Here is a 21,172-nt window from a genome sequence, read left to right on the forward strand (position 1 = left end):
ACACTTCATAAGAAGCACAGGAGAGGGCATTTAGTCACTGCCTTTGCCAGCTTCTCATTAAATCCAGGAGGAGTGAGTTCTGCCAAAGACAGCACAGGTGGACTCAAATGCAAACCACTAGAGTTAGCACTCAGCTGGCAACACATCTCCAGTCTTGCACTAAAGCGCAACACTTGGTTGCTGCATGATTGAGTCATGGCTGTCAACTTAATGGCATTACATAAAGTGACACCTAACTTCAAAGACGGGAGGATGTGGGGCTCTGCTTAAACCGAAACGTTGTGAGAAGTTATCATTGTCTACTGCTGCTTATCGAGTGTTTTCATTTACCCGAGTGGCCGTGGTGGATGTTAATCCTTGCGTTGAAAACTTTAATACGATGTGATCCCTGTACCCTTTGCCTTTCACCATATTTTCACATTCCCAGCACGGTGGGAATGTTCCAGTGAAGAAAGGTTGAGGGGGCACTTTGTGGTGTGCAGTTTCCCAGACCACATGTATGAATGTGTACATCTCGACCTTCCATCACCACCGCCGCCCAGATGTTTCCAATGGAGGACAGAGGAGCCAGAGAGGGGATGGAGCCTTTCTTAGAAGTGGCACATCGGTAGAGAAATTGAGGAGGTGATTACATGAGGGAATGTGTCCTCAGTCCTGGAGATGGGGGTTGGGGAATGTACCCCCCCCCCCCCCCCCCCCTTCCCCTTCTTTATCTCCCCTGTAGTGCTGGAACTGGGATTGATTTCAGAGGTGACTGATCCCTACAAGGCCTTTCTGTTGTGGCTGGGAATGCCATGCTGGAAGCATCAGACTGGAGTCTAACTGTGAGATAACTTAGTTGGTTTAGTGGCGTGATAATGATTAAAAAGACAGAAGAATGAGAAGAAGACAAAGATGTACTGTTATCAGCTGTTCTATCTTCTGGGAGATCCTGGAGGGCATCGTGGAAAATGCTCAGGATGATCAAAGACAGACCTCCTGTGGAGAGGGGTCATATTGAAGACTTTCATCTGATCACACAAACACATACTTGTCTCTGCTTTTTACTCCACTGCCAATAGTCTTGAGGTCAAAGTGGAGGCTCCCCTGTTTGTGCTGCCTTGGAGCCTTGAAGATGGGTACACACGATATCACTAAAGGGTCGAGAGGGAAAAGGGTACAGTGGATCAGAGGGCAGATGTTGCCAGGAGAGTGAAGGGGGTGGGGTGGTGAGTAACTGGGCTTGGTGCCTTCTCTTGTAAAGCATATTTCCTGGAGGAGGAATTCCTCTGAGGTTAGGAAATGCTGGAGAACAATGAGGCTCTGGTCAGTAGGCACAGTTGAACTGAGGAGCAAAGATTGTTGCTGCTGATCTGTGGGACCTAAACACAATGCACCTCACACATACTTCACTTTTAAGGTAGTGGAAAACAACATGGGGAACAAGGATGATTAGAGCAATTTGTCCCAGGACAGTATGAGCCTATTGTGTGGATGTACCAAGCCTCTTGTGGGAAAATATGTAGATTACATCTTAAAGCTACTGGGAAAGTTTAAATGGGACATTGTTTGGATTAAAACGCCACCTTTCCCACTTAATGTATTAAACCTTCTTAGTATTCGGACTGTGGCAGGAAGGCTTCAGGGAAGCTGTCTGTAATATGTCTTTCCTTTCTTATATAATGAACAATTATAGCAAGAGATAGTGGGTGGTGGTGGACACTGGTGTTTATCTTGGACAGCTATGAGCCAATAAAATGATAGTCATTCTTAGAAAAGCCTCAATGGGAGGAACAAATCAAGACATAATGTAAACAGCGACTCTAATGAGGTCTTTGCTTGTCTGCAGTTTTTTAGCCACACTGTCAAACAAAATACTTAGTCTGCCAATGTTTGCCATTGATGGAGAGACACTGAAAGCCATTCACTTGCAATGATAGGCACTTAAAAAAAGAATCATGCAAGAAGCTACAATGGGGGAAACCTTTCATGTCCCGATTCTGGAGGGAGATCATAAGTTAACTTAATATATTCCGAAGAGCTTTGCAGTGCATTAAGTGGTCCCTTAGCTGCTGCCTCCCTTCCCCAACAAAAGCCTGTGTAATGTTAGTGTAATGTTTAAAACATTTTTAATCCCTTGAATAACTTGAAATTGAATATGTGTGGTTTTAGGCAGTGCAATGCTGCAGAATCCCTGCTTTTGTCTTAGAAGCTGTTGATCACCAAGGGAAGAAATTCAGGAAATACTGTCTATATAATGTGCGCTCATTTCTTTTTACTTCTTTCAAATAGACATGATCCTTGTATTTTCTGGGCTTAAATGTGGAGCAGTTGTTGGTCAACACTTTAAATGACTCGTGTCTTCCATGTGACTATGCCTGCAGGAAGTTAGAAAATGAAGCCTAATGGAAACCTAGGTATTCAAGTAAACTCTGTGTATTTGTATTTGGAGGCTCCATTGCTGTCCCTCAGGGTTTGGATTTATTTACATGGTTGGGATAGTTGCTCTGGCATGTCCCCCCTCCACCCCTTCCCCCCAAACATATGACCAGCTGAATGAGGAGGAGGTTCATCGCCTCTAGACAGTCAGCAGATGACCCCGAAGGTCACAGCCTCCTGTTCCCATCCCTTTCCTGCCTGATAATCTGTAGATGTCATTTGAGAATTCAGCTCTCTCCTCTTCTGCATGATGGAAACAGGAAGAGAAGATCCTGTTGATCAGTGCATCCTGATCAGATGAAAAAGCAAACATGTAAACAGAGAAAATGTAATCTTGTGTGTATACGTGTCTGTTTGAGAGTTCAGTGCTGCCATGCTAAAGAATTAAGATATCATATACTTTTGATGTAATGGAAATCTGCAGGTAAATTAATAAATTAAGTCAGATTTATTATTTTATAGACACTTAGAGATGTTTTATTGACATATATAAAAAAAAAAAAGTGGTCCATGTGGTAGGCATCAGAAGCCAGAGATGTTGCTGGTGTCTTGCAGGAGAAGCTGGATCAGAGGGTGAATTGCAAAAGTTGTGTATGTTAGAGTTATGAGATATAACACAAGAGAGGGCATATTCAGCATGATGCTGGTAGGCTGGGAATGTGTAGTTATGAGACTCAGGGTGAGTGCTTCATGCAGAGAGCCTGCCGATAGCCATTTTACTGTTGCTTACATCAGTTTGGCTCAGTAATAGGCTGTGTTTTGTGATAAGCGATTCCACAGAGAGGCAGTCTGCTGTATCTGTCTGGACTGCTCCCCTCTTTATTCCTTAATTACTTCCTTTTTCTTTTTTTCTCCCCCCAGAGCGGATGATGGCCTCATAATGCTATGCCTTCCGCACCTGCCTCTTATACACTCTGCCCTTTCATATGTCACAAATCCTGATTCCTTGTTTTCAACACTACTCCCAGAGCAGGCAGTGGCTGCACATTTTATCCGTGGGTAGCCCATCAATGAAGTGTAGTTTTCCACTTTTGGCTAGAGCTGCATGTTTCCTCGTCACAGAGCAGAATCTTAAACTTCAGACTTTCTTTATTTAGCTATATTCCAGGTTTGCAGACACGCACGTGTATGTTTGTGAGAGACTAACTAGAAGACAGAAGTGAAGGGAGGGAGAGGTGAGATGTGGTTCTCCTTGACTCTTTTTAATTGGATTTGGTCAGGCTGTCCTCTCCAAGAATACAGGCAGCTTCTCTTTTGTGTCCCCCTTGTGAGGCCCCCAAACTGATGGAGCGGCTCGCTTGCATTTTAATTTTAACACTGCTGGCACTACACAAGCAGCCTACATTTTCTGCTGTGTTTGCAAGGATGTACCTGTCACATTGCTTGACAATTTCATAGGCTCTATTCCTATATTTAAGTGATTCTCTCTGTTATTGGCTGTAAAGTACTCTAAGCAGTACTTCTGTGGTACGTCTAACATGTTAAGCATCATATCTTAAATCTAAATCTGCCTTTTAGCCAGCCAAGATTGGTTTGGAAACAACAGAGTCCACTCCAACTCTTGTTTTGCGTAGTCTCAAGTCCTGTATCAATTAAAACACTGAGTAGGATAATTCTTCTTCTCTCCATTGAGCAGTGCTGTGTTGGGAGCTCCTGTGTCTTTGGCAAGCATTTCAGTATTTCGTTCATTCACCTATCCATTCCAGATTTAGCAAATCTCTAGCTAAGTCTCTTTGGAATTGTGATCTATGACTTCACTGATGCAAAGTGGTTGTTTTGGCCCTTTCCTTCTCTCTGCCAGCATTCCAACAAAGAGTTTTGGGAGCTACGTGAGGGTAAGTATCCACTGGGGAACCACAAATGCCCAAGCCTTTTTTCTGTGTTAAATTTGCCCTGCTAATAGGAAATGCAAAGTGATGCAATAGCTGCCCAGCCGAAAGCAATGTTGCCTCTTGTTGTGGTCTTATGTCGTCTTCTAATCCTGTTTCAGTCTTTTCCTTTTCTCTCCATATTGCTTTGTAATGCCTAGTTGCCAGCTGAGGGAAACTGCAAGTAGAGGGTTTTATAGTTTGTTTTATAGTCCAAATTTTGCTTTTCCAAATATGAGTTTAATAAAGGCTGGACTCCAGTCTCAGCTCATTCCTTTGCACCTTGATCCATTTTTAAGGCTAACCCTAAAAGCTAAACTTTTACAGTTATTACTTTTTATTTTATGGTATTTATTTTCAAGTGTTTGACCAATCTATGCACACAGCACTCAGTCTCTCTTATGCTGTGAAAAAGATCCTAAATACTAAGGTTTTTCATTGCAAACACAGGGAAAGTTTAAAAAAAAATATGATATGTCCTGCAGATACTACAACTATGAAAAAAGTTTCTGTGGTCCTCCAAAAGTACCTTGTGTAAAGTCCCACTAGCAGATTTTAATGCATCGGGGGGCTCTTTTGCTTTTGTCTCAGGCCATTTTTCAAGCAGGATTTCCTTCCCTCTTGTACCATCCCATCTTTACATTGTGCTGCATATTTCCTGCTTAAACACACGCACACGCACACACACACACACACACACACACCCACCCACCACTGGACATGGAAAGCAATGTTGTGCCAGAAATGGCCACTTGGAAACCAGGAGCTTAACTGCATAGACGTCAGAATTGCATTAACCTTTGTGCTGGATCCATAGAGGAGGTTTAGCTCAGCAGCCAGAGGGGGTGCTATCCCTCAGCCCAGAGGAGAAGGAAGGATTTGATTTGACCAGTGCCAGTTGCTTTGTCACATGGTGCCTACATGCGACAAGTAGAAAAGAGCCGAGACTACAGTAGATACTTTATCTGGCATGCATTAGAAAAGATCATTGTAATGTGCTTGCAGTGCTGTGAACTTGCCCCAGTATTGCCATCCTTTTGGATAACACCCCTGGAAAAAATGACAGTATGTTTCTAAACTAAACAAAATATTCACATGTTGCTGATTAGCTGGATTAAGCGATTGCCATAAAAAAATTTAATTGCCAACCATGTGTTTTCATGTCTTCAATTATCTCACAAACGCTATGGCTCTTTGCTGTTACACACTCAAATCTGATTTTGTCCTTTTTTTTCTTTTTTTGATGGCGTGTTTGCTGAATATGTCTAGACAGGCTTCCATGTTTCCTCTGTGGTTCAAACTCACACTTTCCATGTCATTCATGTCTGTCCATCCAGCACTTCAGGGCTCTGACTCTGTACACAACCAGAGCTAGCCAGACATGATGGGAATTTCCACTTTAGTCTCAATTATTTAATTAAAAAGTTGAATAAGATTTGCTGTAAGACAAGTGTCTCTCTGTCTCTAAACATGTTCTGTCTCCAGACATCCTTTCCACGTCTTTCTTTTTCTTGAAGCAGACTCTTTAATTGCTGGGCCTTGTGCGATGGATAGATGATGTGTTAGCCCCAGTGTTAAACACGCTAACATTAAACTGGCCCTTTGCACGCAAGTTTAGAGTCTTGGTATCTGTGCTGTCTGCTGGCAAGAAGACTTTCACAGCATCTTGAAAAATAATGATAAAATGGTAAATAATGCAGTCCCTTTAGTGTGGTGCTTTCTGCTCTGGTCATTAACAGACCAAAAAAGCAGCAGTTATGAGCAGAACCCTGTCAGAAAAGGGCGGTGGGGGGGCAGCAGGGTTGTATATGGGTGTTAATATGCTCAGTAGTTGTGGTGGGGCAGAATGAGAGTTGGGGAGAAACTGGCCGGGTAGTTCAGCTCTTCTTTCTTCTTTGACAAAATGTCCAGTTCTGCCATGTGTGAGAGAGGCTGACACTGCAGGTTTCATTTTTCCTGCCAGTCCTGTTGAAATGGGTTGCAGGGGGGCCTCCTGCAGATGGTTTGGAAGGTTCGAATGTTAATCAAATGAACAATCGGGCTGTGAGACAGTCATGCTTGGGAGCGCGCCACAGATTAGGACGCTGACAATTCTGTTTAGTCATCTCGGAGATCAATACAGCGTGCTGTGTGTGTGGCTCTGCTGGGAATCGGCAGCAATCAGTGGGTGATGGTTTGCTTGACTGCACTTGGAGATTGGAGGCCTGCTCTCTAGAAACATGCTGTCATCTACTGGAGGCAAGTCCCTCCCCACCTAATATCCAATTTCACAAATGAAACGATCTTCCTAACATGTTCAACTTGCTTCCCACTTAGAGTACAACGATGGGTGAAATTAAACAGACCCACAAGTTGTCAGGTATTAAGCTCAGCGGAGATGACCGCAAGGATCATTTTATGCTCGTGTGCTCATTTCGCTTCAGTGTCAATTGTGCAAGCAGCTCACCGAGTCAGGCAGAGACATTGGACACAGACATATTCATTAGATAAATTGCTTCATTCCAGCTGTTCATGAATGTACTTGGTGTCAGGGTCAGTGAAAGGATAGCAGTAACATCAAAGTAGAGAAATGTTCTTAACTTTCACAGACAATTGGGAGTTCTTATAGATGCCTCAAAGCACATTGATTATTGGTCAAAACTTTCTTTCACAACCCTGAACTTTGTTCCAGGCTTTTTCACGAAAGGCACATAGAGTGAAAAAGTAATTGCCCCCTAAACCTAATAACCGGTTGTGCCACCCTTGGCAGCAAGAACTGCAGTCAAGTGTTTGTGATAACCGGCAATGAGTCTTTCACATCACTGTGGAGGAATTTTGGCCAACTTTTCTTTTGCGGAATTGTTTTAATTCAGCCAGATTGGAGCGTTTTCCAGCATGAATGGCCTGCTCAAGGTCAATCCAAAACATCTCAATTGGATTTAAGTCCCAACTTTGACTGGCTCACTCCAAAACCTTCATTTTGTTTTTTGAGCCATCCGGAGGTAGATATGCTGGTGTGTTTCAGATTGTTGCATAACCTGCATAACCCAAGTGCTCTTGAGCTTCTGGGCATTAACTGATGGCTGGACATTTTCCTTCAGGATTTTCTGGTAGAGCGCCAAATTCATGGTTCCATCAATTACATCAAGTTGTTCAGGTCCTGAAGCAGCAAAGCTGCCCCAGATATTACGATACCATCACCATGTTTGACTGTTGGTATGATGATCCTTTCATGAAGTGCTGTGTTAGTTTTATACTGAATATAACGGGAATCAAACCTTCCAAAAACCTCAGTTTTTTTATCTCATCAGTCTACAGAATATTTTCCCAAAAGTCTTGGAGATCATCAAGATGTGAGACATGGTTTTCATGTTGGAACTCCTGGGAAGGATCACCACTGTTCCAAGTTTCTCCATTTGTGGATAATCTCTTTCACCGTGGTTCACTGGAGTCCCAAAGCCTTGAAAATGGCTTTATAACCTTTTCCAGACTTATAGGTGTTAACGACTTTTCTTGAGTTTCTTTAGATTATGGCATGACAAATATGAAAAAAAAAAACAACTAAGAAATCAAGAAGGGACAAATACTTTTTCACAGCACTGTATATTATATGCTGCTGTGAGAATGTTAAATTCCTACTTCTACAGTATTTTAATTACTCCTCAGGAGTTCTCATACAGACAGCCTCTCAAAATAACACGTTGTGCAGATAAATTGACTTTTGTTTACCAGAAGATCATGTAAAATGAATTCTCACTGTGTTCTCTGCTATAAATTAAAACCAGAGCTGTGCAGATGAGTTTTAATAGCCGCTCCCAAGATGGAATTATTAACATTCCCCGTTGTATTTATAGTGTCTGTTTCCTGTATACATTCCCAGTGGAGGGGAAAAAGTCAGTTTGGGAAAGAGGACTAATGAGATGGGGAAACGCAGGATGACTCTTGGAGGTGTCATCAGAACCTGTTGAAGCCAGGAAGGGACCTGGCTTATTGCGGGAATCACTACAAAGGGCCTTTTCTCTCTTTTCGGATGTCTCCCAGTGTGATCTCTGCACCAGAGACTGTTTGTCTGTAGTCAGTATTTAAAGGAACTTCAGTCTTTGCTTGCCAGGAATTTAGGGTGTGTGGATACACGTGTTTTGTAGGCCTCTGTGCAAGAGATTTACTCCTAATGTGCCCCTTAATTCTGTTTCAAAAGCAGTTCCTCTGTGCGGGATATATTGTAAAGGCACCATCTCCTCCCTACAGAGTTGTTGTGTTAAAAAGAAGGCCAAAGAGGCTTCTTTTTTTTAACACCTCTTCCTGTCTGTCTTTCCTTGCATCTCTGCCCTCTCATTTCTCAGCAGTGCAGCACCTTCACACACTCAGGTGCTTTCAAAGCTTGCCTGAGGGTGCTGAACAGCTCACACACTTGTTACCTGCTGTCCTTTTATCATTCTTCTTACCTTTTACATTATTTTGAGGGCAGATAAAAAAAAACATACACACATGCACACACCGACACACACAGGCACGCATACTGTACTCAAAAACACAGTTATGTTAATGAGAAAAGCGTCACAGTCTAGTGATTCACTCCAGTGGGCTTTGTTGTGTAGAAGTTGGTTTTGTGTGTCTGTCTCCAGCTTTGAATGGCCTTTGTCTCATCTTTATTTATTGATTAGACAGGACTTCATCCTAGATTGCAGACTGTGATGGAATGATTATGAATACAAGTGCATAGAGATGTCCCTACAAATTTTTCGGGTGGGGGGGTGACCACAACAAAGCTGATTTGCTTTGTTGTGGTCACCACAACAAAGCAAATCAGCAAATTGTCCCTGGACAAAAGGGGCCGTTTCTCTAATAGGCTCAGAGAAAGGCCTGTTTGTTCTTCTGGAGTGCTGGTGGCCATTGCCAATGAACTTCCATTGGACCTTTTTCAGTAGTGAGCAACAGATCCCACATTACAGCAAAAGCAGTGTAATGCTGTTAGGAGCAGAAGTTTTTTGAGTTGTGCTGACAGATGTGTTACTTCACATAATATTTTAATAACGCTGCGTCACCACTTTAATTTTAGGAAGAGCACGGTGTTCTACGGTTGAACCAATTGATCCTCAAGGATTTAAAATGGTTGTTTTCCATTTGATACATCAAACACACCCTGTATTCCTACCCACTCTTTAAATGGCTCTAACTTGAATGCATTAACAGATGTTTGAGGCTAGCTTTGTACTTGATTCAAAGTAATTTTTGCACCATAGAAGCAGCTACATGACTTTTTCAGCTTTTCTAATCAGAGCAGCTTGTTTGCATTGTCTTGCTCTTTTTTGGGCTATTTTTAAGCACTCTTTTTCCTCTCTTTGTGGTTTCCAGAGTGCCACCACATACTGCTGGGCATGCCGAACATCTATGCACTGCACGTTCTCTGCAGCCTTTCTCTGACCCGAGCACATGCTCAGGCTCAGTGCATACAGTATACTGTACACATCCTTTATTTTGGAGTGCAAGAATGTCTCTCATTGTCCTCCTGTCATGTCATTGCTAGCTTACTTATTTGAGGAAGCAAGTGACCTCTGTTTTTGCCAAACTCCTTTGCTGTGATACATGTGTTTCATTGACAAAGAGATAAACATAAACAAGGGGAGGGGCTAGTTCCGCTGATTGTATCTTTCCAGTCTGGTGGAGAGGTGCCACGGGGACAGCATTACATAATATCCATTCACAAAATGTCCTGAACTAGTTTGATCCTCTGGCCAGCGTGTCTGCTGTTCTACTTTTGCATACGACACTGAAGTCCAGAGGACTCCGGGTGTAATTTGGACTGCACAACTCTTGTAGATATTTAGCAAACTGTCACTCATGTGAGATTGAGGATGTTTTTTACTCCAAGAAACTGTTCAGTTCTGTAATCGGAGGTTCTGTGATTTGGCCTGCAGATCAGCAAACGGAACCTGATATCCATTTCTTATTCCTAATCCTAGTGTGACCATAAGTGTAAGGCTATTTAAGTTTTCAAATAACAGCAACACTGTATGAGAGAGTACGGTGATGATTTGCATTGCCATGCCTTTGCAGCCCACAGCATGTAGGCCTTTGCTGATTAATAGCACGTAGGGCTGCATGCAGCGATTGGACCGAACTATTCATCACACCCATCTGCTCTGCAGAATAATGAAAACTTTAATGGGGTTTTAATGTGCTCCCCCCCCCCCCCCCCCCCCCCCCCCCCCCCCCCCAAACCATCAGAATGACAGTCCAGGTGATTACACCTGGGCCTGAGGGAACACAATTACTTTCAAAGAGTTTTGCTGTTGAGCGCTCTTGATACAAAATCATGGATAGAAAAGTGTGTACTGTAATTCCAAACAGCAGCCTTTGCTTGGTTTACAATGAAGATACACAGTATCTTGACATTTCTGTTCATACACTATGTACTTACTTGAGTTGTGAAACTGATCAGGGTGGTGTTGTCTCAAACTGAACACACCACCTCTTATTGAGCCTCCTACTAGACATTTAATAGTTAATTATTATACACTGAAGATGCTTAACCAATAAATGCCAAACAATGCCACAACATAGAGCAGTGACTGACCAGTAAAAAACGATGGCCGTAGCTACCATGACCTCACGCAAGCCTTGTGAAGTGTTTTCACAGTTGTCGTTAGTTGCAAAAAACTGGATGTGGCAAGAAGGGGTGGATCTCCATACCACAGATATTCCTCTATTTTGAAACATAGAACCAGGTATGGATATTTGCACATATGGGTAAAAATAGGGAGGGCACGCTATAGATGAGCACCACAGAAAAGCAGAAAAAGTCTGTTTTCCTTGTCTGAGATGTTGGAGTCTACTGGAGAGGAGTGTTTATTTATTTTTTAATTTGACAACTTTTTGTGCTTTTGAAAATTGAGATTGTTTCATACTAAATATTGAAGGCGCAGCTGGCCAAATAGTGTAATTAAGTGGGATTTGATGCTGGCACATTATGTTTGTATTAAGGTTGATTGGATGGCCTGTGTATTTAAACCTCAAATAAAGACACACTTCCAATGAAACACAACTTGCTGTTCAGTATTTCATGCTTTTTTCTGTATATTTTTGGTCACAAGAAGGCATTACATTGACCGTGAACTGCCCCCATTGAGCTCTGCAATGCATTGAAGTCTGCTTGTGATTCAGTAGTGGTCAGTGCTCAGACAGTGGATTCCTGTGAGAAAACACATCCTGTCGTTAGGGGAGGGAAAAAAAAAAAATGTGTTTCACCTTTCATTGCAAGGACAAAATAGCAACCAAGAAGGAGATTAGTGGGAAGGTTTTTTTTTTGTTTTTTTTTTCTTATGAAGCGACATCAGAACATACCTGAAGTTTGAGGAAGAGTCATGGCTCAGTCTTGGCTACACTCTCAAGATGGCCTTCCAAAATTATTAAAAAATCCATCTTAAATGCAGTTTGTTTCAAGTTACTAATTATTATCATCTTGGAAAGAACTGCAAATAATATCACACCCAAAGGTTTAAATCACAAAACAGTTGCTTTGCTCTATGATGCAATCAAGAGACACTCCACTAACCAAATTCGAGTGGACTGGAATACACAAGTGTTACATTTGACACATCTGAGGTGCTCGCTTACTCAGTGCTGTTACTTGTTTCAAATGTAGAAATGGTCACCCTGCGTATTGTTACTGTGTCCATAAAGTCAGCCAGTCAACTTCCCTTTCACTGTCCGTGGAGCTGTTCCAGAACTAGTCTCTTTAACGACATCAACAAGGCATTCTTGGCAGTCTCGTTGGAAGAGACGTGTTCGTTTCCACAAATCAAGCCTGAGCCATCCGCAATTCTTGGAATAATGTCCGCTGTGTCTCAGATTAATTGTTCAGACTGATGAGTTTTTTTTTTGTTCGTTTGTTTTTTTTTACACCAGCCTTTCTTTGTGACAAAACCCCCAATTTTTTAAACAACAAAGTTTATTATCTCATCCAATCAGATTTAGAGTCCTCGACCTCCATTGTGCCACATGTTTTGTCTTGTGATTTTAATCTGATAAGTATCTCGAGGGTGTATCATGATGGTTTGCAGCAGAGCTCTCCTTAGCTATAGATACGCAGCATAATTAGTGAGATGCAGATATAGAGATTATTTCCAGTTGAGTGGACCCTTCATCATTAAAAGTGATACTTCATAAAGCCTGTCTTTGGTGATAGGATGCACTGTTTTGATGAAACTTGCTCAGCTGAGGTTATATACTGTAAGCCCCGGTGGGCCTTTTGCGAGGGCCTGTCGGATTCTGCTTAGTGTTTGTACATATTAGAATTGCTAATCAGATGCTAATGCTAGTGAGTGGCAGAGTTGTGAGGCAAGGCAGCTACAGAATGGTAATCAGCATGGAGTTTGCCTACAACAAAGGGGCTGATTATTTAAGCCCCCCCCCCCCCCCCCCCCCCCCCTCCTTTTTTTTCCCACAACCACAAATCTAGATTTGTGCATTTGCTTGTGCGTTTCCTTTTGAAGTGCTGCTTGACGTCAGTACTGCGTGATTAAAATGATTTAAGTAACGTTTTCATGTCAGCTTGTTTTCTTAGAAGGTTAACAGAACACTGGCTTTGTAATTAGCTTGAAATGTAGATTTTTACCACCAATTTAGCAACACCCGCTTTCCATCTGTTCACAATTAATCAAGTGAAACTGTTCAATAAGCTCACTGTAGTCACAGCCACTCACTTAGATCTCGATGGCAAGGAATAACTCTTGGCTTGTGTGCTCATTAAAGTAACCTGTTTACATGCTTTGTGGTTGCATTATGTTTGCTTGCTCAGGTCAGGCTGCCTGCTGTGTGGCTGCAGTGGGCGGCAGATGGCATTATGGCCCTCAGTGGGGCAGTAAAAGGATGCCCATGGTTGGGGTTAACTGCAAAGACAGATGTAAGTTTTTATTGAATGAAGTGACTGTGTGCGTCACAGTGTGGGGTTTGATCATGTTGGTGTTTACAGAACTGCCGTTGCTGGTTTGTGTCTTGCTATCCAAGGACTGGGCTGCTGAAATGTCAGTGTCAGTCTGTCGTATTGTACTTAAGTCTCTCTAAGTCTGTCACATTGCGTTGGCTTGGACTGGTGTGACATGACATTGATTGAGTTGTAATACACCATGTTGTCATGATGGGTGTGGTTTGAATCAGTCCCCAGTCAACATATTGTTTTTGCATCACCTGAATTATATCTTTGTAAATTTATCTACTTGTCATAGTAGAGCCTGACCGATATATGATTTTTAAGACTGATACTGATATTTGGGGATTTAAAAAAATCTGATATTTCAGACACACAACACTGCACGGATTGCAGTTTTCAGGAGCAATTGTGATTTTTTTTTTTTTTTCTTTTTTTAAGTGTGATCTGCTGATACTGATTTTTACAGATTCCCAACTACAACTGGCAGTATATACAATCAAAAATCAACTTGTCTTCAATGTAAAATTTTATTTTCATAATAAAATAAGTTATTAAACTTTACTATTAAGTTATTAAACAATTGTCAGTGGCTCCGAAGTGTAGTGGTTTACACATTAGCCTAATAAGTGAAAGATCCCTGGTTTGATCCTGGGAGGAAACACAAATCCCTCTGGGGTTGTGTCAGGAAGGGCATCCAGCATAAAAAAAAAACCTGCCAGAAATCAAACATGGTGCTGTGGTGACCCCTTATGACTAAGGAAGTAGCTGAAAGTAGCTTTTATTAAACTTTACAAGTTCCCCCAAAGAGCTCTGAGCTCTGGATAGCTTTAGCTTTATCCACCTTGCCTTTGTTAGCGCCTTCAAAATGTTCAGCTGAATGGTTTACTTTTACCCCCATGGTTTACTTTGGCAAACTTTGTGTCTTCACTCACATTGAAGAGCTTCCTCACTAAAGACATTTTAGCCTGTGTCTGTGAGCGTGCGGGCCGAGAACGTTGGAAATTGGCTGATTCTGTTACCTAACTGGTTGATCACGAAACATAAATGGATTGTCCTAAAAAAATTTCTGGTTAGTTATTTCTTTACTTGTTCACGTTGAGTTCCCTCTGGTGGACAAACTACATAATGTCAACAATTATAACATCTTCATTGTATTTTTGTGTACATTTCTGAGATTCTGCTGCTTAATTAACTTTCATTCAAGAAACATAAGAAAAAGTTTTGTTTTTGGAAACAAATACTAAATTTTTAGCTGTTGACGGTAATTTTTCATCTACTTAATATTTTACTGAAAAAGTTTAGATTTTTCAGCCTTGCTTCTGATTTCATCACAGCTTCCCTGCAGTAGAGCGCAATACGGGGATCCATCGAAATGAAAGTGTGATGCAGCAAACTCAAGATAGCTCCCGTTCTGCCAAACGCTATTCCAGTCGCTGCACACATGCAGCAAACATAAAGATTCTTGCCTGGTAGCCACTGATAAATGTCGTCTTCTTTAAAAGCTCTCCCTTAGGCAGACTTCAGAAAATGACTAATTTCTCCTTAGTCCCATTTTAGGACTACATTTGAAGTGCACCTTCTTAATTTGCCATTCTCAGAATGTGCCCTGAAGCATTAAATGGGTTGTTGGGCGCTTATGCAGCAAAGCAGCCTGGGAACCAGCGTCCTCAGAGACCAAAGAAAGTTAAGAGCACTTTCCATCCATCTCAGTTCACACACTGTTTGGCCTTTACAATTCACATCCAAAGCCACTTAATGCTGCCTTTGAAATACCATGAGGTGCAATTTTTTTTTTTTTTTTCCTCCTCATCTAGTGTAAAGAGTGTGTTTCGCAAATATCAGGTGTCCATTGTGAAGGTTACCAATTTGCAGTGGCTGTGAAGTGTTGCAGCTGCACACAAAGCCTCAAATCTTGTCTTCTGTTCAGCCCGTTTAAGGTACAAGAGGTCAAATGCCGGAAAGTAATTTACCGTGGGACCAGTTTGAAAGTGTAAGCTGCTGTTTTTTCCTTTTCTGCTCTGCTTCAGGTGTTCCTGCACCGTCTCAATCAGTACGCAGCCACCAAAATTGACAAGAACATCACAGAGGAAACGGTTAAGGTGAGAGGCAGTCTTTTGCTCTGACACTGCACGCAAACCTTAAGTTCCTTCAGTAACCTGACCCATGAACAGTTTGGAAACTGCATGTAAAAACTAACCGAGCTCTTTGTGCTTTTGGGTGCTCTTTCAAGCTGAAAAAGTATAAAGTTCTGGACTGTAGAAAGAAGCAGTGAGCGATCCAGGAAGCAGCTGTGAATATATTCTATTTTTAAATGGTCCCAGCTGGAGGATAATAAAGGATGCTCTCTCACAGTGGGAGCGTTTCTCTGAGCTTGCTTACTTTTGAAGGTAAACATGCATTCATTGGAAATTTACTGAACGTCCCGTGTTTTTGGAACAAGTCCCTGTCACGTTCCGATTTGTTTGGGAACATGCTGACAGGGTTTTAGATAGCGAAAGGGTCATCGTGGCAAAGGCCGGTGGCCGTGATGTCACCAAGCAGCTGAGAGTCCTCCAAAATGGAAACGTAAGGATCGGATTTGCCCAGATGTATTTTTTTTTGCTTAACAGCACTAGTTACTTCTAGCCTTAGAGCACCCATGAAAGACTTCTGGTTTTCATGCTTTGGTTTTATTTCACTTCCTTCTGTATCCAGCATATGGAAAGATTTTTTCTTTAATATCACCACAAAAATGACATAAATGAGGGCAGAAGTCAACACCACATAAAGGCTAAGTTTCCACACAACACATCTTAACATTATGTTCCCTTTTTTTTTTTTTTGCCTTTCTGTTAAAATATCCCAAATTATGTTTGAAATTCAAATATCAAAGACATCTTAAGCTAAGATACTCATTACAAAGAAACCTCATTCTTTATTCTGTGGCCTTAGATGGTCCATCAAAGCACCCCTGACCGCAAGAAGAAGCATATGCCAAAGTATTGATTCTCTCTCTGTCTGTCTCTCTCTCTCAGGTCTTATTCTCCAACATTGAGGAGATTCTGGCCGTTCACAAAGACTTCCTGTCCATGGTGGAGGAGCTGCTGCAGCCTGAGCCTCACGCTCACCATGAAATCGGTCGCTGCTTCTTGCACTTTGTACGTAACTCATGCTTCTGCAAACTGAATGTCAACTCAACACGTTTAATTATGATGCCTTGTCCAAGCTCTTAAAGCTCAGTGGCACTGATGCTATCTCCCTTCCTAATACTCCTCAGTTCACTGGAGCGTGTAATCTGGAAAAAAAAGAAATTCTCTGTCAGGGCTTCGGTGCACAGTTATGCTGATGTACTCCACGTGTTGTCAATTTAACAACCTTGGATTACTTGTGATGAGAGAGCGTGCACATGTGTGATATGCTTGATGGAGCTCTGATATACAGCTCTTTCCCACTATATATCACAATTCTTTGATGCTGAGCCTTGAGGCCTGATGGCGTATAATGGGCTTCAAAGTCTAATAAATCTGTTGGGTTTAAGGCAACTCCTGTGTCAGTCCTGGCTGGCTGCTGTTAGAGCAGGTGGAAGAGAGATGACCTGGCAGTACAAGTGGTATATTTAGGTTTATGATGTGATGACCTCATTAGGAAGATGGGATGTACTGAATCCATGACTCATGACCATAATTCAGTCATAAGTGGTCATGTGTGTGGAGATGAAACAAATTAGACACACCTCCCTTATTTTGCAGCCTTTTCAGAGTTTCCTTCTGATTTGTTGATGCTATAAAAGTTTCAAGAAAGAATTATACAATCTACTCCAAAAACACAAAAAAGTAAGCCAGCTGGACAGTGGCGCGCCCCCGTCAAACTCCCTCTCGTACCGGCTAGGCTTTCCTTTTGGACTGCATTGAAATCAATCCTAAAGCCAAAACATAAACAATTCGGGTGTTCATAAACAGTCTTCTTATAAAACATGATTCGAGCAGAGCGATCTGTAAAGTTAATCATAAGGTTCTGTTTTTGTATGCGCTCCTGCTTGTTATGACAGTTATGTCTCTTCAGATCATGCGCTTTGTCATCTGTGGCACAGCAGCATGGGTGTACTATTTTTGCTGCTTTGTAGTGACTGTGTAGTGAGTGATTTAGAGGCTGTGTGGTCTGGGCGCGCTGCGAAAGACAATGGAGTATGTCATACGAATGGCTTTGGTGGAAGGTTGTCGGTCATATGGCTATGAGGCAGATGACAGGATATGATTGCTATTATGTATTTTGTGATGAGTGTTGAGAAGAATTTATATCTTCTAAATTTTATATATATATATATATATATATATATAATATGCTCTGCAGTCAGTTTGCCCCCTTTCCTCTCATTTAGCTTTATTTAGTCTTCTTTGCTGCCCTCTCCGGGTTAATCTGTTTCCTGATGCCCTCCACTCTTTTCCCATTTTTCTGTTTGACTTTGTTGCCCTCTTTCTGTTGCTTTCTGACAATAATTTCTACTCTTTTTTTTTTTTTTTTTTTCTTTTCACCTTGACTTTCTCTGGCTCTTGCAGAGGAGCCGTTTTCAGATTTATGACGAATACTGCGGGAACCATGAGAAGGCCCAGAGGCTGCTGCTGGAGCTCAATAAGATCAGAAGCGTCAGGACATGTTTACTGGTGAGAAGAAACAGTAAACCTCTGCATGATGCATATGTTGTAACATGCATACACTTAATGTGTACTGTCAGCACAGCTAAACTGGGTACGATCAAGTCTCAAAAATCTCAGCATTTAAGTCAGTTTAAGTTTACATCTGAGAAACCTGTTTTAATTCTTTTAAAAGCAATATGAAATGTGACTTCTGGTACAATTAAACCTTCTGTGGGGATTTCTAAGAGCCACTATTAAAGATCAAGTGGTTTTTGAGTGATCAAAACTGGACTGAGCGTGCTCCCATATGAAGACACGCTCTCCTGGGCGTACAAAGACACAGTCACCCACACACAGCATCTGGACAGTGTAAAACTCTCTACTCTGTGTCCCAGTTTGTTTGACAGCTGATGTGGTTCTGCCCCATGTGTGGGCGAACTCCCTCTTCCTGTCCTGACGCTCTAAGAAACTTTCACTTCCACAGGGGAGCATCATGTTGCGAGAACAAAAGATGACTACATTCCCACTGCTAGCTCATTTTTTTGGGGGGGCGGGGGGAGCAAAAGTGTGTGCACTTTTCTTCTCCCTTTATCCACAGGTCCCCACTCCGAGCTGTTTACCCTCAGTTAATACCTTTAAGTCCTTTTTTTTTGGTGAGAGTTACAAGCATCTCATCACACCCAGTGTTTGAAGAGCATAAAAAGAGAATGACTTCTTCCATTACAGAGTTAAACACCCAGAAAAACTAGAGTATGACTTACTTGTATTGATCGGAGACATCTGTGGGGAAGTGTATGATCTTTGCTTAGACTGTAATTGATGGAGTGAGAGATAAGAATACACATGCATCTACTATACGCATCACGTGAGAAAACTGGTGTCTTTAATCTAAGAAGGCAGTGGAGCCAAAAATATTAATTGACTCTGATTTGATGGGGTCTTTATAGCCTTGACCCTTTGGTAACCTAGGGTTTTGTGTTACCCTCCAAGCTCCAGTCAGCCATGAGCTTTTATACTTGAGGTCATCTCCCAGACCCTACAGTGAACAGGATATCTGCTAACCTCCACTATAACCTTTGGCCTACTGACAGCTATAAAACCTGGATTAGTGTTTACCCTCAGCAGCACCTCTTCTACATTTCAGGTGAGAGCAAGGTGAGACTGAATATTGACCTCATAACTTGAAACCTACCGCATTAAGTCGGGGTCACCGTGGGGGGAAAAAAGTTCAGCTTTGGGTAATGCAGATACCCCTGCATTACCCAAAGTGTAGGGAGAAAGATTAACTCAGCTATTAAAATTAAAGAAGTGACAGGACTTGGAACAAATTGAAGCAGAAAAGTGAACTAAATGTTTCAAATAGCTTTTTAAAATCATGGCTAACTGTTGGAATTTGTAGTTAATAGGCTATTCATAGACAAAAAACATGACAGCTTCACAGTTGAGTTACACCTAGCTAAAATTATCAATACAAAGTTGCAAATTATTTTGCTAAAAGTGTGGCTGTCAGTTAAAAAGTTTGGTAACTCTGAGGGTTAACAGTTGAAATGGGATGATAAAAGCATAGCTAAACGAGGTATTAAACAGAGTAGTATCATTTGTTACTTTGTTACATGCATTCACTGTGCTTTGACACCCCTTTGACTTTTTCTTCTTGCTGCCACACGAGCATGTTTACATTCCAGGTTCTCCAAACTCTGGAAGAGCCTTCCTGAGCCGGTCAGGTCGGCTGAATCTGTGATTTGTTTTCAACGACTGCTGAAAACTCATATTTATTGGTTATCTATCTTTCAATTATATTGGCCATAGTTAATATCGAACGTGTGTATGGAAGTTTGTATGTTGTAATGAATGTAAGACCGCATGATTGACTGTGTGTTTTTAAAAAGTGCTATACAAATAAAGTTTTATTATTACTATTATTGTTATTATTATTATAAATTCTTTGATTTAATGGCTTTTCTGATGACATCATCTCTAAAAAATATTAATGATTAAGTACACTGTGAACTTTTATCATATTTAATTTACCATCCTCCTCTCCTCTCCTCTCCTCTCCTCTCCTCTCCTCTCCTCTCCTCTCCTCTCCTCTCCTCTCCTCTCCTCTCCTCTCCTCCAGAACTGTATGTTGCTGGGTGGCAGAAAAAACACAGAGGTCCCGCTGGAGGGATATCTCGTAGCTCCTATTCAGAGGATTTGCAAGTACCCGTTGCTGCTCAGAGTGAGTATAGTCTTGTGCATGCTAACCATGTGTTACAGAGCTACCACACCCATGTGCCACCTCTGTAGAGCAACTTCTTCTCCTCTTTTCGTCCAACCACACCTAGTCATTAGTTAGGGCTGTCCCAACCTATTCACATCAACCTCTCCCTTGCTAATGAAACACTGGCCTCATATTCTGACACGTCTCTGCTTTAGTTCCCTGGCACAGCCACATCGTCGGAATAACACAAGGCCTATCATCACCTCCCCGGCCCAGCTGCGCTTTCAGACACTTTGACTGGGCTCATTCACACTGGCACTCTAGGTTGTTAGTTTTGAAGTTTCCATTTTTCCAATGTGAAACGTGAGTGAAATGAAATACATTTTCAAAGGCTTGTTTAAGTTGGTGATCTGAGCCGTCTCATTTCATTTATCTTGTTATGATCTATTAATTCTTCTAGGCGTTCTCTAAAGAGCCACCAACATATGTACAGAGATGTTATGATAATAAGGGGGTAATTTGATGCTCTGCTATTTGAAGTCTTCCAGCTGCCGGGCCCATAAAGTAACACCAGTACATCCAGAAGAGCGTAAATTGTGCACTCATAGTAGCTGACATGCTAAAGCACAGTGTTCAGACTATGGACTAAGAGATTGCCATTGCAGTAGAAGGGTTTAAACCACCAAACTACAAAAACAATGGGAGGGTGATAGGTGAATTGGACGGGCTTTTCGTGATGTGGAAATCATAATTTGGAGCAATATTCACCAGCTATTTGATCAGCTGCGTCAGTTTAATTATACTTGTCTGTAGAATTATGTGACATTTTGTGTGATCTTTACATGCGTAGGAGCTGCTTAAGAGGACCCCTAAGAAGCACAACGACTACACCCTGGTACAGGAGTCTCTGCAGGTGATGAAGGAGGTGTGCTCCAGCATCAACGAGGCCAAGAGACAGATGGAAAAACTGGAGATTTTAGAGGAATGGCAGTCCCATATTGAGGGCTGGGAGGTGAGCCTCAGCTAAACATAGTAAAGCATGTTTAATGATTTCATTAAACATAATTTCATTTTATTCATTTTTCATTGACTTCAACTTAACTTCTTGCTGTATTCCAGGCATTTTTTTTTTTTTTGTGTGATCCTAAACGGAGCTTTT

At 41.7% G+C, this 21,172-nt stretch overlaps 1 protein-coding gene across 1 annotated transcript in view; it reads left to right on the plus strand.

Annotated features, from left to right (window-relative positions):
- prex2 (phosphatidylinositol-3,4,5-trisphosphate-dependent Rac exchange factor 2) overlaps positions 1–21,172 on the plus strand; it is an 89,601-nt gene that overhangs the window by 1,082 nt on the left and 67,347 nt on the right. Inside the window, 5 exon segments of the mRNA XM_030757063.1 lie at positions 15,225–15,296; positions 16,212–16,334; positions 17,733–17,837; positions 19,930–20,031; positions 20,864–21,025. Coding sequence (XP_030612923.1) covers positions 15,225–15,296; positions 16,212–16,334; positions 17,733–17,837; positions 19,930–20,031; positions 20,864–21,025 — 564 coding nt within the window.

Source organism: Archocentrus centrarchus, chromosome 20 (assembly GCF_007364275.1).
Source record: "Archocentrus centrarchus isolate MPI-CPG fArcCen1 chromosome 20, fArcCen1, whole genome shotgun sequence".
NCBI classification, from domain to species: domain Eukaryota; kingdom Metazoa; phylum Chordata; class Actinopteri; order Cichliformes; family Cichlidae; genus Archocentrus; species Archocentrus centrarchus.